Source organism: Schistocerca piceifrons, chromosome 4 (assembly GCF_021461385.2).
Source record: "Schistocerca piceifrons isolate TAMUIC-IGC-003096 chromosome 4, iqSchPice1.1, whole genome shotgun sequence".
NCBI lineage: Eukaryota > Metazoa > Arthropoda > Insecta > Orthoptera > Acrididae > Schistocerca > Schistocerca piceifrons.
Window position 1 is genome coordinate 468,134,594 of NC_060141.1, and position 17,812 is coordinate 468,152,405.

Genomic DNA, 17,812 nt, shown 5'->3' on the forward strand with positions numbered 1-17,812 from the left:
GGGGACGCCAGGGAATCGGGTTTGCTGATTGGCTACGTCGTGCGATGACGTCTTCTCCCATACCAGCCAATCCAGATCGTTGCTACTTTCTGAAACGCGCTGTTCTTTAAAGTAGGCGATTTGTCTGTCGATACATTGTGTGGCGAACTCGATATACTACTTCGCTGTTGTGTGTTCTAGGCCCATGTATATAATGGCAGATTCCAACACGTGTTTTGTGTGCGATAAAGCATTTCAGCTGCGAAAAACTTTATACGCGCACATCAGGAAAATGCATGATGTAGAGCCAAATACAGAAGGTACGATTAAGTGCCCACAAGACGACTGTAGCCATTCCTTAAATACATTGGCTGGTTTGAGAGCCCATGTGGAGGAAAAGCACATGGTTCGAACTGCGGATGAAAAGATTGTATTCCAGTCAATGGACGGTAAGAAACACCGTATAATAATTAGTTTTTACTACTCAATAGTAGGAATGTTTCTGGTAAAACTGTAGAATTTCTTTCTGCATTCAGTAATCTGGTGCAATGTTGTAGTGCAAAGCTTCTTTCAGTTCATATGAAAGGATCATTTGTATTAACGGCCTAGTCTTAGAAGACAAAGTCGCAATCTTTGTAGTCCACAATGGGTAATTAATAAACTTTATTTTTACTGTCCATAAATTGTGTAGCAACTGTTTCTTTTTTTTTTACGTATCGCTCAAATATTTGCTTTCAGTAACATTCTTGCACTCATGAAAACTTTTGAATGTTTAGAATTACAAGCCATTTTAGCCGTTCTCTTTTACGCCAAATAGGTATGGTCGATTTACAGTGAACAACCAAGGCTTGCAAATAGTGCAATGTTTTTCGTGTTTGATGTTTCAGACTTTCTAAAATGGAAGTCCAAAGAGGAGAAGTTAGCGAGATGTAGCTTTGTTATGCATGGTGGTGCGAAGCATGTGAAGGGTGCCACCAAAATGTATGTCACAGATCTGGGATATTCATATCTCGGTCAAAGGGCAAGAGGCTACTGAAGTCTCAAGGCAGTAACAAAATGGGTGGCCACTGCACGTCTGCCATTGAGGTCAGCCAAGAAAAAAATGGAACGTGTACTTCTGTTTATTTTAAAACACATTTCGGCCATGAACTGAATATTGGTTTTCTGCACCTTAGTAAATCTGAAAGGGAGATTATTGCGGGTGAGTTCAACATTAGAACAAATGTTTTTGATACAGCAGTTTTTATAATTTTTAAGGCAATGAAATTTAGTTGCCTATCTAGAATCAACCTTGTGTAAAGGTAATGTGGTGTGTTATTCATTCAAAAGAGATTTCTGTGGGTTCGTATGTATTCATTATGTAATGTTAGCGTTATTGGATAAGAAATTATGAATTATTTTCGTAACATATTTTGCTGGTGGAAGTATTGCCATCTGATATGACATAATGATTGGCGTTCCTGCTTGTGGAAATCACATGAGGAATGTAGATAGTGATCATCTTAAATCATTGTGTGATGGTAATGCTATTTTCTTGGAAATGAATAGTTCCAGTTTTCTACCGACGGGAAAAGTCTGGGAGCACACTTTGAATAACCTTTTAGGCTACTTGAATAGGTTGTGGGACTAAATTTTACAGTGAGTGATTCACGCTCAATTCTTGCTTGTTGACTTCAACTTGTAGTGACGAACTAACTTGTAGTGCAGTCAGAGTTATAGGTAGGTTGGGTAAAGAGACTCATTGATCAACAGATGATCTTAGTCATTTTAAGCTCCTTGCCTTTTAACTGATAGTGTTTGCAACTGTTATGTGAACAAAATGTTTACCTTTTTTGCACAGTTTCGTGCATGTACTAAGATGGAGTAAAAGAAAACACTTATATATCTTTGTTTATAGATGACAAAACAGTGACAATACTTCATCAACAGACTAGAAAGAATAGGTGCTGCACATGCCATTACACAGTAAAATTATGTAATGTCACAATGATACTGCTCTGCAAATCCATTTGCAAACCAAATTTCTGAGTAATGTCACAATTCAGGTGTGGAGTCAGAATGAAATACATTGAATGTGTGAAGTTGTTAATCTTTCTCTTAAAGTATTGTTAATTTTTTGATCATGAATTATTCATAAATTTCTGTCAGATTTTTGCTATTGTAATTATTACCAGTTCTTTAGTTTCCTCCACTGCTATAAGAGAACAGGCTACCTGGTTCCTCCTCTTGCACCCGTGTTTCCTATAATAACAAATTCCTTCCTCAATTTTTTTTCCTCAGACTTCTTGGAGAGATGTCCAGGAAGTATCTTTCTACTAGTCTTTGCCTTTCTGGGTGCGTACACTCGAATAATCGCATATTCCTGGGTAAATCATGACATTACAACTGGAACATTATATTTAGTGATCAGTTCCCATTTTTTAATTCTTTGATATTTTCTTTTTCTATCTTTGATATAATTAATACTTTCATATACATTGCTTGGTAACCTAATATATTGTGCTAATTCAGGATGTAATAAATATTTGATTTGAGGTGATAGAAGTGAAAATGTCCCTTGTGGTAGTTTTATGAACAGTTGGTTTTGAAAGTACAGCTGACTGGCAATTTTAACACTGTGCCATGACTCAATGTGCCAGCCTGTGTATAATAAAATGTTGGTAATGAACTGTTGGCTGATGTTTGAGGAAGTAATTTGTTGTTAGTGAATGGATGTGCATTTCATAGTATGTAGGAGATTTCTATTGTTTGTCTTGTAATCACTTTTCACTAAACACTTGTTGCAGGACATTTTTAGTTCATCCACCCTGTAGTAATTAGGTGCTACTGTGACCTTAGTTTTGCCCACCACCTGATGTATTCTTCACCTGTTACATTATACACAATTGAATACATGCTGTCTGGATACCTTACCAATATAATTAGAAGTAAAGATACAGTTTAGATCTGTGAAAGGTGTAATTTCTATATACTTGAGTTGTAATGACTGTTTTTGTGACCCTAACATCATAACTTGCAGCAATGACAATGCATTGTGTTAACTGTTTATTTACTGGCAACCAGTATTTGTCCTGACAAAATTGCACAAACAGTGAAATATTAGGTATAGGTAGTAGTATTTGTTTAACGTTATGGTTGTAGCTTTATTCATAGTAGAAATGTTGCAGGGAAAATTGCTGAGGGTGTGACGTTCCAGAGGATTTTGGATGATGTGAGAGATTACATACATTGTGAGGAGGTTGAGAGACTGCACCTCCTTACTCGGAAGGATCTTCACAATATCAAAAGGGAATTTCTAATTGATCCTCACCAGTACCATTCTAGTGATGAAATTAGTGTGAGTATTTTTTTAGAAAGAATGAAAGACTGTGTTCTGATGCACAAACAAACTGGTCAAAACATGGGAAATTTATCGAGTGAAGACACAATGATAAAGTTAATGACATCATTCCAAAGTGAATTGCTTAGAAAATTCGGTTCCAATATTGTTTGTGTAGACTCGACACATTGCACAAACGTGTACAAATTATTAGTGACAACATCGCTAGTTATAGATGAATTTGGGAGTGGTATTCCAGTGGCATTTTGCATTTCTAATAAAGAGAATACAGCCATAATGACACAGTTCTTTACTTGTGTCAGGGAGAAAGCAGGAGTTATCAAATCAACTGTGTTTGTCAGACGACACAAATGTTTTTCGATGTGCTTGGGCAGGTGTAATGGGTCTGGCAGAACACAATTTGCTATGTACGTGGCATATTGACCGCAGCTGGAGAAGCAACTTGAGGAAAGTGCATGGTGGCCCAAACAAGCAAACGCAGGTTTACAAAGCTTTGCGTATGCTGTTAGAAGAAGCAGATATAGAAAAGTTCAGTGAGTTGCTAGAGTTGTTTGAGAGGGAGCTACAAGAGGACGAAGACACAAGAGAATTTGGAATGTATTTCACAAATCATTACGGATTCAGGCCCCAACATTGGGCGTATTGTTATCGGCGTAATTTAAACATAAACACAAACATGCATCTGGAAGCCATGCATAGAGTATTAAAGTACTGCTACCTTGATGGCAAGACCAATAATAGACTGGACAAGTTGCTGCTGGTACAAATGAAATTAGTAAGAGACAAATCTTTTGAAAGAATTATTAAGCTCTACAAGGGTGGACATACTCATCGAATAGAGAAAATTCAAGAACGGCATAGAGAATCCAAAAAAATTGACAGAGGCCAAATCACGGCCAATAGTGATGGCAAACGATTTTATGTGAAATCTCAATCAACAAGTGGCATCACATACACTGTTACTTTAAAAGCACTAGAATGCAACCTCAGTTGCAGACTTTTGTGTTGCACTTGTAATATTTGCATTCACAGTTTCTCTTGCTGTTGTCCAGACAATTTAATAAATCTGAACATTTGTAAACACATTCATGCTGTATCAATGACATATGACTTACATTTCAGTAAAACAGTCAAAGATAAAGAAACCACTTCGATACAACAGGCATCTGCTATTTTGTCCTCAATGAAAAAGCAAAATGATGAGGCAACTGCTTCACGGGGAACACAGTTGAAAGCTAAATTAAAAGTCCTGCTAAACCATGTAGATTCATTAGATACTGAAACGGAAGAGACAGTGGAAAAAGCAGTTGACCATTTGCTGTCACTTGTTAACTCTCGCTCCAAGAAAGAAGGTCCACACTGTGCCAGCAATGAGAAGTTGCAAGTGCAACACACATCTAATAAACAGAACTTCAGTCCAAAAAGTTTGTTTGGTAAACCAACCCTGGCTGAAAAGTCGAATGTTGCAAGTGCTTTGGTGCAACCTGACAGTGAAGTGTTGAGTGTGCATGTTGGCTTTGATCACACATACTCTAAAAATTAAATTTTTACAGTTGTGTGTGCATGTTTGTGTATCATGGTTTATAGGCCTACTGGGGAAACTCGCCATGTAAAACAATGAGTAACGCATCATACTCGGTACCTCAGGGTGATGTGGAAATCCGAGTGTTCTTAATAAAGAAAATGTCACTGTTTGTGTGTTTCTTTTGACTCATCTATCCTATTGCATATAGTTAACAAAATGTAACTGAAATACTACCATACTATAACATTAATTGGACTATGGACATAGCCATTTCAAATGGTTTTGCTATTTTTCACAGGTAAAGTATGAGTATTCACCAAAATCGTCCAGTACAAATGTTTTCCACTTGACAACTGAATGAAGTCAAAAAGCAAAATTTTGTGTGGACAATCTGAAAATTGTTTATTCAGTTCCAGTTGTTATTTTTTGTATTAAAACAGTCCCCGAGAATTTATTTTGCTGAATTTCTTGGTCTAATTTTCTATATTTAACATGTCAGTTATGACCTGCTTGGTGATGGATGTTTTGTCACCAGGTATATGGCATCAGGTGTGTGGCTTCCACTGACAAAACTGCAGTTGATGTGTTAACAGCTTTCTGTGGCCTTGAGCATGAAGTATATGCATCTAGAAGTCTTATTTAAAAAGTGCATCCAAAATTCTAATGTCTGAGGAATTTCCATTTAATGTCATGTTTTTGCCCAATAATTCAGTTAATTCTGCTAATTACTTAACATTGTAAGTGCTGTGAGGCCAACACCAGCCACAGCAGAGCCATCTGCCATGGCTGCTGGCAACTTTGTGACAGTTAAGGGATAATATACAAAAGTGGGCTGTGGAAGAGGTTCAACCTAGTTTTCTTTGGTTAAAGCAATTAAAATCAAACTTGTGCAGCATGTTAAAACTCATACTCCTCACCATAATTTAAATGTTTACATTGAAATGGTTCTGACATGTGCATAATATATGGACTGATCGTAGAAAAACAGCTGTTTGATACAAGGTTCTTCACAAGGACAAATGAAACAATTCTGAAAAACCAGACTATTTTCTTGAAACCTTAAGAACCAAACCTGTCGGTTGGATTAACATATGAGTAAACCCCATCACAATAGCACTATGTTCTGCATCAATTAGCTGTAGTTACAGGATAAGTAAACAGTACAGAAAACTTTTCGTATAAATTTTATTATAAAGCTTGCAAAAGTTATAGAAAAGACGGACAAGATAAACTTGTGTAGACATCATTGTAAAAACATTTTTACTTTAAGAAAGCTGAATAGGATAATAATCTCAAGAGTGCCTTAAATTGCATGACATATATCACCAATCAGGTATTTTCTGTTGGAGAAATAGTCTGGTTTTTCAGAATTTTTTCATTTGTTCTTGTGAAGAACCTTGTATCAAACAGCTGTTTTTCTACGATCAATCCATTATTACATGCATGCATGTAGTTTCGGTGACCCAATGGCAGCCATCTTAAGGCTGTATGCAAACCACCAGATAAACATATCTACATAGTTGGTCTGCATTGTGCAGGTCAAAGCAGTTTCGTTATTAGATTCTGTGAATGTCTCCTTCAGTTCCATTTGGATACCTCTGACATAAACATATTATGATAATTTTGTTAAATGCTTCCTTGGTGTGTTGTTGACCTAGATCAATAGTGACACAAGAAATCTTTTACTGGATTGGGATTTGAACCTGTGTTTCCTGCTCTCAAGGCAGTTACACTGACTACTTCACTACCTAGACACAGTGCCCTTCCCGACTATGTGGATTACCTCAGCAAGTCTCCCATCCAGCCCAAAATTCCATATGTCACTACTGCATTAGTACCCTTATTCCTGCAAATGGCTCTGAGTATATGAGTGCATCTGAACTGAAAAAAGTTCCCCAATGCCAAGCTAGGCTATGTTTAGATACAATTGTATGCATGGTGACTGTTCTTTCGGATGTCTGAAAGAATGGATACCATGCATATAATTGTATAAATATAACTAGTTGTCTTATGACTGAGGTGTCCACGTTGGTCTGAATAAGTCCATGGAAGAGAAAAAAAAAAACACACACAACCAACTGGTGGCACCTGCACAATGCAGACCAACTATGTGATGTATTTATCCGGTGTTTTACATATAGCCTTAAGATTAATGGGATGCCGAAACTAGTTGCATATAGTAAAGGATTTATAAATAGAAAAACAGCTGTTTGGTACAAGGTTTTTCACAAGAATTTGAAGCCATCTGAAGTCCTTTATCCCATCTCCGATGGATTCACAAAAAAAGAAAAAAAATCATTCATTGCACTAAGAATTTCTCCGAAAATATTACCCATTACATGGAATGACCAGATGCTGCATTCAGAACAAGAATTTTGAAGACCTATGCAGGACCAATGCCTGATAAGTGCTAGATCAAAATATGACCTCTTCCAACACCTCTTCATTTTCTACCTCATTTTCATTACTGTCATGGCTGTTATATAATCCGGATAAAGGCCTGACTTGGAGTTGTAGCTGGTTACTTTCTGTAGAAGAGGGCAAAAGGAAGGCAGAAGTCCTAAATTTTGCATTTAAGAACTCACACAGGGTGATCACACAGACATACTTGATTTTGCCCATCACACAGACTGGCATGTGATTGAACTTGACTGTGGCATCAGAGCTCACTCCCCAGTATTTACAAGAATTAGGTGACCTCTATGTGCAGATCTGGTGCCAACTCCCTCCAGCGACCTATCAAGGCTTCATTGATTTCGTGCAAAAATGTCTGGTTAATCAGTGTGTGTAGCTGTACTTAGTCAAGGATAGACTGTAGCCATTCATCAAGTTGATCACTTACTTTCATTTCTTTATGAGAATATAACATTGTTTCAATCTATAGGAACAGGAAACAATTCGTTAGAGAAATCCCACAAACAGTATGGTGGGGTCAGTCTGGCCCCAACCTTACCAGCTCTAAAAACAACCACTTGGTTTTACAGTTCAGAGTGGAAAGTCTGCAAAGTATGTAGACCTACAGCACTAGAATTTTACAAGTATTCAGTCTAAACATAAACCAAATTCCTTGGCATCCGTATGACCCAACCAAACTGGTTATGGGTTAGATAGGCTACGCCTGATGACATGGCAGACATTTGTAAAAGAATGAAATGAAGGAAATTAACTGAGGTGATGGAAAAAAAGAGGCAAGTGAAAGTAAGGAGTAAGTACCATTGAAGTAAAGATGCACTTGAAAATTGCATAAAGGACGTAAATTTTGTGAATAATTGGAAGATATTTCAAAATCATGCAGTGTACAGAAACAACTTACTTTCAGTTTATTTAATTATTACTATTTGCCTAAATAAACACTTGCACAATATTGTACATACATTTTCAATAAAAATGTTTTGGTTGCCAGCAGCTTTTCAAGAAGTAGTGTATCTTACACAAATTCATCCCACCAAATATAGTAATAAATTGTAAAGTGAAAGAGTTAAAATAATTGTTCTGATAGTTTTCTGTAAAGTGATTGGAATAATGTTGTTAACTCATTCTACAGAAATTCTGGAAGTGTTTCTTAGTATTCCAGCGGGTTATGTGATTCATGTTTTATGTATTTTTAAATAATTCATAATTTAAGTGAACACTCAAAACAGCAAAAAATAAAGATTGAATTTCCAAGTACAGTGTACCATTATATATGTATAGGAAGATACTTTTATTTTTTAAAATAAATGCAAAAGGAAATAGTGTGCAAGGATTAAATTATGGGTAAATCACCAGGAAATGTTAAGCAAACAGTATATGTTTTAGCCACTTCTGACCAGTAATTAGTAATGTGTTTCAGACATTGCCTATCATCAGAATATCTGTCTAGAAACATCACAAAATATGTATGACACATTAAGTGTACTTAGATTCATAGGCAAATAAGTTAACATACCAGAGAAAAAAACTTTACTTCAGAGTATCATGCCAAGTGTTATCTATCATAACATTGGAGCTCTCGACTCACAGCATTCTGCCATCACATAATTTGCTATTACAACATACCACTGACTGACTTGGTTGTAGAAGTGCTGAGTTAATTTGTCATATCCCACAATAACTAAAATGCAAAGGCAATTTAATGATGATAATATAAGGCTTCTTAACTGTCTGCTAAAGGCTGAAAATTGGGCAGAGGTCTATAAAGAAAATGATACAAACTACATATTTAATTCCTTCCATGAAACGTTTCTCCACCACTTCAATATTGCATTTCCACTGAAATCCAGGATAATCGGAAACACACACAAACTCGTGGGTAACAAAAGGGATAAGGATTTCCAGCAAAAAAAAAAAAAGCGTGACTTAAAAATCACATGAAACACCATGAAGTCGATGATCAGTTTAGGTCATATTACAAGACCTATTTTGCAATCTACAGAAAAGTAATCCAACAAGCAAAAAAATTATACAATGATAAATTTATAAAGGAATCTAACAATAAAATGAAAGCCTTGTGGACAGTTGTAAAAAATGAAACAAACAGTAAGCAGCATGTTATAAACAAAACATTAAAACTAAACCTAAATGATGAAATCACATCAGATCCCCAAAAAATAGATGGTTTTAACGACTATCTTAGCAAAATAGCTGAAAACCTGATAAAGAAAAACTGCCACAGACCAAATAAACACCAAACACTAATAGAAACCATACCAGTACAGGCATCAATGTTTCTTCACAAAGTCTCCAATACTGAAGTACTTACAGCTATAAAAGGACTAAAGAATAAGTACTCCAGTGGCAGTGACAACAGTCCTGATGTAATTGTAAAGAAATGTGCAGAATCCATTGTAGAACCCCTAATCCACATAATAAATGCATCCTGTACAAATGGAGTTTTCCCTGGCCTACTAAAGACTTCTAAAATTACCCCACTTCACAAAAATGGCCCTAAAAATGATGTAGCCAATTACAGGCCCATAGCACAACTCAGCTCATTCTCAAAAATATTTGAAAAATTATTTTACACCAGATTGGAAGATTTTACTAATAAACTATCCTTATTAACAAAACACCAGCATAGTTTCAGAAAGCAAAAGACAACTACCACAGCTATTTATGAGTATCTTAACAAAACCTTAAAAGCACTGGATAATAAGGAAATCACATCTGGTATCTTTTTATATTTATCCAAAGCCTTTGATGTAATTGACCAGACCACACTCCTTAAGAAGTTAGCAAATAAAGGTATAAGAGGAATCGCAAACAAATGGTTAGAATCTTACCTGTCAGAGATTTCAAAAAGTTGAAATTAATACTCCGCAAGCCACCCAACGGTGTGTGGCGGAGGGCACTTTACGTGCCACTGTCATTACCTCCCTTTCCTGTTCCAGTCGCGTATGGTTCGCGGGAAGAACGACTGTCTGAAAGCCTCCGTGCGCGCTCTAATCTCTCTAATTTTACATTCGTGATCTCCTCAGGAGGTATAAGTAGGGGGAAGCAATATATTCAGTAGGCCCATAGGGGAAAAAATATATCTAAAAACAAAGATGATGTGACTTACCAAACGAAAGCGCTGGCACATCGATAGACACACAAACATACACACAAAATTCTAGCTTTCGCAACCAGCAGTTGCCTCATCGGGAAAGAGGGAAGGAGAGGGAAAGACGAGAAGATTTGGTTTTTAAGGGAGAAGGTAAGGAGTCATTCCAATCCCGGGAGCGGAAAGACTTACCTTAGGGGGAAAAAAAGGACTGGTATACACTCGCGCACGCACACACACACATATCCATCCACACATATACAGACACAAGCAGACATATACAGAGGCAAAAAAAAGCTATATACAACCACCCATCAATCTACTGTCCACTCCTCTGACACAATGCCTATTAGATATGGTGTGCCACAAGGCTCAATCCTGGGACCCATACTGTTTATGCTGTACATCGATGACATAAGCATGAAGCTTTCTACAGGACATACCACACTATTTGCTGATGACACGAGTATACTGATACAGAGGACCACAACCAAAAAATTAAAACGCTTATGTCGTCACTCAGCAAATGGTTCAACAAGAATAAACTGATTATAAATATACAGAAAACAACGTACATAAACTTCAGACTCTCATCCCAAAAACAAGAAATGCCCAATGTGATTCTAAATAACCAAGAGCTTATGTGTGTGGACTCTGTCAAGTTTTTTTTTCATATGGCTTGAAGAAAATCTTGAGTGGGAGACTCACACAAATTATATCTCAAAAAAGCTGTCAATTGTGTGTTACATTTTAAGGATACTCAAAAAATCAGTCACAAAATCTGTTCTCATACATGTGTATTATGCTTACTTCCACTCTACGTTACAGTAATGAATCATATTTTGGGGGAACTCAACTGGAGGTGGATATATTTTCAAAATGCAAAAAAAGGCAATACGCATAATATGTAACCTAGGACATAACAAATGATGCAGACAACATTTCAAAACAAATGGCATTATGACACTGCCCTCTGCTTACATTTGTAATATCATCTCATTTGTCAAGTCATACCTGTTAAACAATGACTGTACATTAAAATTCAATGGAGATATTCATAACTATGCAACAAGGCAGCAATCTGACCTACATATGATTCAGTCCAGAACTATCTGCTACCAAAAAAGTGTTTTAAATGTTGGGATAAAAATGTATAATAATTTACCAAATGAAATCAAAGCAACAAAGAACCCAAGAGCCTTCACACATAAGTTAAAAAATATCTCTTGGACCATTGCTTTTATGCAGCTGATCATTTTTTTGAAAGGGGTTAAAATTGTACACAACTTTATGATAAATGTTCAATCAGCTCTGAAAATTATATACCGTGCATGTCTATGAAGTATACTGGATTTATTATATACTGTGCATGTCGATGACATATACTGGACTGTTTTACTATTGCATTTGTATTGGCTGTTTGTATTTTACTATACAACATTTGTATTTACTGTTTTGTTAAAGATAGCTAACTTCCTCGTTACAAAATAATGTAAAATCAATTTATTAAAATTACTTACAAATATGTTCTCTTGACCTGTCCAACATCATATGTACAATTCTATGATTTGTATTAACTGTTTTGTTTAAGATAGATAATTTCGTTGCTACAAAATAATGTAAAAATCGATTTGTAAAAATTACTTGTAAATAGCTCTCTTGACCTGTCCAGTACCATATGTACAGCTGTACAATACTATGATTGCCTGGATCAATAAAAATACAATACAATACAATATTTTGACAGATAATTAACAAAAAATCAACTGAAAAACCATAAAGACAGCACATCATGCTAAATGATTTTTAATTCCTTTAGGAAAAGTAATAATCACAATTGAGAGTGCAAAGATCACATTAGAACAAAAGTACAGTATTAATACAGGCATGCAAGAGATGAAGGGAAGGGACAAGGGGGATGTGGTGAGAGGGTTCCAAATTAATCTCAGCTTAAGTACATGAGAACCAGCAATCTCTGGTATTAATAAACTTAAAATAGGGAATAGAGGCTTACTGTAATTCTAGTAGGTATTGCATATGCACTTAATAAGTTGAAGGTGAAATTTCTTTAAACTGCGTAAACAGGTTATTAAATTATTCCCGCACTTAGGTAAGAACACACAATATATTCAATATAATGCTATTTTAGTGGGGAGAAGCCATTAGCTTCTGTCAAACAGTAGTAAGTCACATATTAAGCTTTTTTTTAATCCTTAAGTTAGAAATGGTAGGACAGATAGTGTATGTGTTGGACACAAAAGGAGCTGGCTACAGTTCATGATCAGCTGAAGGTGCTTTTAACTATGGTCAGCAGTCTTCAGGCTGCTGCATTCAGGTGTAGTGGTGGTGGAGAAACCGCTGCATTACTTGGAACCGCTCAGGTATCATTTGTTTCACCGTAGGCTCTGCTGCTGAGGCACCTTCTAGTGTATCTGATGTGGTGGGTCTGCCCTGACCATAGGGTGAGTGGCGGTCGATAATACATTTGCATCGCCAGACGCAAAGGGTCAGCGTTGAGACAGATCATTGGGAGAGGGGTGGGGGTCGGATAGCACATGGCAAAGTGAGCATTCATGATCAAGGAAAGATGTAAGCAGAACACGGATTAAAGGGTTGGGGCATGGAGGTGTAAAAAATAAGAGCAGAAGAGAGGGATATCTTTGTTTGATTGTGTAACTACACTCCAGAAAATACCCTCTGTATGTCAACACTAATAGGTAAATTTGGATATCACCTTATAGAGATTGGTATTGGCAGGCATTAGGTGTAGTATGATGGTCTTTGTGATACTAAAGTCTGCCGTATGATTTTGGACCTGCCCCCATGAACCATGGACCTTGCCATTGGTGGGGAGGCTTGCGTGCCTCAGCGATACAGATGGCCGTACCGTAGGTGCAACCACAACGCAGGGGTATCTGTTGAGAGGCCAGACAAACGTGTGGTTCCTGAAGAGGGGCAGCAGCCTTTTCAGTAGTTGCAGGGGCAACAGTCCGGATGATTGCTGATCTGGCCTTCCAATACTAACCAAAACGGCCTTGCTGTGCTGGTACTGCAAACAGCTGAAAGCAAGGGGAAACTACAGCCATAATTTTTCCCGAGGGCATGCAGCTTTACTGTATGGTTAAATGATGATGGCGTCCTCTTGGGTAAAATATTCCAGAGGTAAAATAGTACCTCATTCGGATCTCGGCGACTACTCAAGAGGAGGTCTTTATCAGGAGAAAGAAAACTGGCGTTTCTACGGATCGGAGCGTGGAATGTCAGATCCCTTAATCGGGCAGGTAGGTTAGAAAATTTAAAAAGGGAAAAGGATAGGTTGAAGTTAGATATAGTGGGAATTAGTGAAGTTCGGTGGCAGGAGGAACAAGACTTTTGGTCAGGTGAATACAGGGTTATAAATACAAAATCAAATAGGGGTGAAGCAGGAGTAGGTTTAATAATGAATAAAAAAATAGGAGTGTGGGTAAGCCACTACCAACAGCATAGTGAATGCATTATTGTGGCCAAGATAGACACGAAGCCCATGCATACTACAGTAGTACAAATTTATATGCCAACTAGCTCTGCAGATGATGAAGAAATTGATGAAATGTATGATGAGATAAAAGAAATTATTCAAGTAGTGAAGGGAGACGAAAATTTAATAGTCATGGGTGACTGGAATTCGAGAGTAGGAAAAGGGAGGGAAGGAAACAGTGGGTGAATATGGATTTGGGGAGAGAAATGAAAGAGGAAGCCGTCTGGTTGAATTTTGCACAGAGCATAACTTAATCATAGCTAACACTTGGTTCAAGAATCATAAAAGAAGGCTGTATACATGGAAGAATCCTGGAGATACTAGAAGGTATCAGATAGATTATATAATGGTAAGACAGAGGTTTAAGAACCAGATTTTAAATTGTAAGACATTTCCAGGGGCAGATGTGGACTCTGGCCACAATCTATTGGTTATGAACTGTAGATTAAAACTGAAGAAACTGCAAAAAGGTGGGAATTTAAGGAGTTGGGACCTGGATAAACTGAAAGAACCAGAGGTTGTACAGAGTTTCAGGGAGAGCATAAGGGACAATTGACAGGAATGGGAGAAAGAAATACAGTAGAAGAGGAATGGGTAGCTCTGAGGGATGAAGTCGTGAAGGCAGCAGAGGATCAAGTAGGTAAAAAGACGAGGGCTAGTAGAAATCCTTGGGTAACAGAAGAAATATTGAATTTAACTGATAAAAGGAGAAAATATAAAAACACAGTAACTGAAGCAGGCAAAAAGGAATACAAACGTCTCAAAAATGAGAACGTCAGGAAGTGCAAAATGGCTAAGCAGGGATGGCTAGAGGACAAATGTAAGGATGTAGAGGCTTATCTCACTAGGGACAAGATAGATACTGCCTACAGAAAAATTAAAGAGACCTTTGGAGAAAAGAGAGCCACTTGTATGAATATCAAGAGCATTGATGGAAACCCAGTCCTAAGCAAAGAAGAGAAAGCAGAAAGGTGGAAGGAGTATATAGAGGGTCTATATAAGGGCGATGTACTTGAGGACAATATTATGGAAATTGAAGAGGATGTAGATGAAGATGAAATGGGAGATACGATACTGCGTGAAGAGTTTGAAAGAGCACTGAAAGATCTGAGTCGAAACAAGACCCCGGGAGTAGACAACATTCCATTGGAACTACTGATGGCCTTGGGAGGGCCAGTCCTGACAAAACTCTACCATCTGGTGAGCAAGATGTATGAGACAGGCCAAATACCCTCAGACTTCAAGAAGAATATAATAATTCCAATCTCAAAGAAAGCAGGTGTTGACAGATGTGAAAATTACTGAACAATCAGTTTAATAAGTCACAGCTGCAAAATACTAACGCGAATTCTTTACGGACGAAAGGAAAAACTGGTAGAAGCCGACCTCGGCAAAGATCAGTTTGGATTCCGCAGAAATATTGGAACACATGAGGCAATACTGACCTTACGACTTATCTTAGAAAATAGATTAAGAAAAGGCAAACGTACATTTCTTCCATTTGTAGACTTAGAGAAAGATTTTGACAATGTTGACTGGAATACACTCTTTCAAATTCTGAAGGTGGCAGGGATAAAATACAGGGAGCGAAATGCTATTTACAATTTGTACAGAAACCAGATGGCAGTTATAAGAGTCGAGGGGCATGAAAGGGAAGCAGCGGTTGGGAAGGGAGTGAGACAGGGTTGTAGCCTCTCCCCGATGTCATTCAATCTGTATATTGAGCAAGCAATAAAGGAAACAAAAGAAAAATTCGGAGTAGGTATTAAAGTCCATGGAGAAGAAAGAAAAACTTTGAGGTTCGCCGATGACATTGTAATTCTGTCAGAGACAGCAAAGGACTTGGAAGAGCAGTTGAATGGAATGGACAGTGTCTTGAAAGGAGGATATAAGATGAACATCAACAAAAGCAAAACGATGATAATGGAATGTAGTTGAATTAAGTCGGGTGATGCTGAGGGAATTAGATTAGGAAATGAGACACTTAAAGTAGTAAAGGAGTTTTGCTATTTGGGGAGCAAAATAACTGATGATGGTCGAAGTAGATAGGATATAAAATGTAGACTGGCAATGGCAAGAAAAGCGTTTCTGAAGAAGAAAAATTTGTTAACATCGAGTATAGATTTAAGTGTCAGGAATTTGTTTCTGAAAGTATTTGTATGGAGTGTAGCCATGTATGGAAGTGAATCATGGACGGTAACTAGCTTGGACAAGAAGAGAATAGAAGCTTTCGAAATGTGGTGCTACAGAAGAATGCTGAAGATTAGATGGGTAGATCACATAACTAATGAGGAGGTATTGAATATAATTGGGGAGAAGAGGAGTTTGTGGCACAACTTGACAAGAAGAAGGGATCAGTTGGTAGGACATGTTCTGAGGCATCAAGGGATCACAAATTTAGCATTGGAGGGCAGCGTGGAGGGTAAAAATAGTAGAGGGAGACCAAAAGATGAATACACTAAGCAGATTCAGAAAGATGTAGGTTGCAGTAAGTACTGGGAGATGAAGAAGCTTGCACAGAATAGAGTAGGATGGAGAGCTGCATCAAACCAGTCTCAGGATTGAAGACAACAACAACATGATTTTGGAATCAGCTGAAGGCATTTTTCCTTCTACACTTGTTGTGATATATAGTAGAAACAATGTTTTTTATCCTTATGATTATTACTGAATTGTTGTGTGTGTTTTCATATTCAGCAAAGCATGATATTGTTTATAATGTTTGCATTCTTTGTAGTATTAGGTATGTAATATATGTATTGGGTATCTATGCAAATTCCCAGTTGGAAGTCAGTTTGCTATTAATTCAGATAGAACACTGCTGTATAAATTTGGTTCATGCCTTACAACATGTAGTCTGTGGTCTTGTCATAATGCTATGACATAATCTCTTCTGATTTTGTATTTATTATGACTCCAAACCACCTCCCACCCCCTTGCCACGACCATTTAGTCACTATTTATCTTACTTATATCCTTGACCATACCTCCTCACCTTCCCATTGCTCTTGCACAATCCAACCCCCCGCCCCCTCCCTCCAAACAAACATTCTGTATCTGAAATTAGGTCAAATCTGTTGAAGAAATCATCAGCCAAGTCATGATGATGAAGACACAGCATGGCTTCCATTCTGTGGTGCAACAGGTAAGTCAGAGTGTAAACAGGCAAGGAATCAGAGGAGTCTTTTTGTCACCAAGGAAAATTAAAGAAAGGTTGTGGCCTAACAAACATACTCTCAGGCTCAGTGTACAAGGGATTTACTATATTCCTTGTGAGTATGGAATCAGTTATATGGGACAGCCCATACAAACTACTGCTAATTGCTGTGTTGATGATCATCATCATCTCAAGCATGAAAAAATGAAAATCAGCAGTTTCCGAGAACTGTTTAGTGAGTAACTACAAGATAGCCTTGAAGCAGATGAGAATCTGGCCCATATTTCTAACTGTTGGGTCTCTGTAATTACGGAAGCAGCTGAAATTAGACTGTATGATTGCAATAATACACATGCTGGCTAAGTATTTATGTTTATTTATTTGCTATTTTCTAATACAAGAACATACTACATGAGGCAGTATATAGGAATGTAACACAATATTTTCACACAATTTAAAATTAATTAGTATAATTAAGCAATGGATGGAAGCATGCACTTCGGAAAGAAAAATTACAGAGAAAAACTTCACATAGTTCACCACCTACTACAAGTGGTGGCACTGCAAGCTATGCTGGACAGCTTGCAAAAAAGGTGACCTATGGATGCAGAGAGTTTTGCTTTAGCATATGCTTTCTCCATGATGTAATTTAGCCAATTGCATTATGTCCGCTGGGCGTAAGTGTGAACCTCATTAATTTTATGACAGTCAGACCTGGCACCTGACAATGGTGATGGAGGCAGTAATCAAAAGCATGGGATTCTATTCAGATT

General features: G+C 37.4%; 1 protein-coding gene across 1 annotated transcript; it reads left to right on the plus strand.

Annotated features, from left to right (window-relative positions):
* Nucleotides 1-2,633: 2,633 nt before the first annotated feature.
* On the plus strand, nt 2,634-4,862 carry LOC124795916. Its single transcript, XM_047259997.1, has 5 exons — nt 2,634-2,669; nt 2,777-2,906; nt 2,999-3,041; nt 3,121-3,548; nt 3,622-4,862. The coding sequence occupies exons 1-5, from the start codon at nt 2,634-2,636 to the stop codon at nt 4,860-4,862; spliced, it is 1,878 nt and encodes a 625-aa protein (XP_047115953.1).
* The last annotated feature ends 12,950 nt before the right edge of the window (nt 4,863-17,812 follow it).

What these genes read in the sequence shown, in the direction of transcription:
- LOC124795916 (XM_047259997.1), top strand. Translation starts at nt 2,634, where the DNA reads ATGTTGGTAATGAACTGTTGGCTGATGTTTGAGGAA. An exon ending in CCTTACCAATATAATTAGAA is followed by an intron (nt 2,907 to 2,998) that starts GTAAAGATACAG and finishes CATAACTTGCAG; the next exon opens with CAATGACAATGCATTGTGTT. An exon ending in TATAGATGAATTTGGGAGTG is followed by an intron (nt 3,549 to 3,621) that starts GTATTCCAGTGG and finishes TACTTGTGTCAG; the next exon opens with GGAGAAAGCAGGAGTTATCA.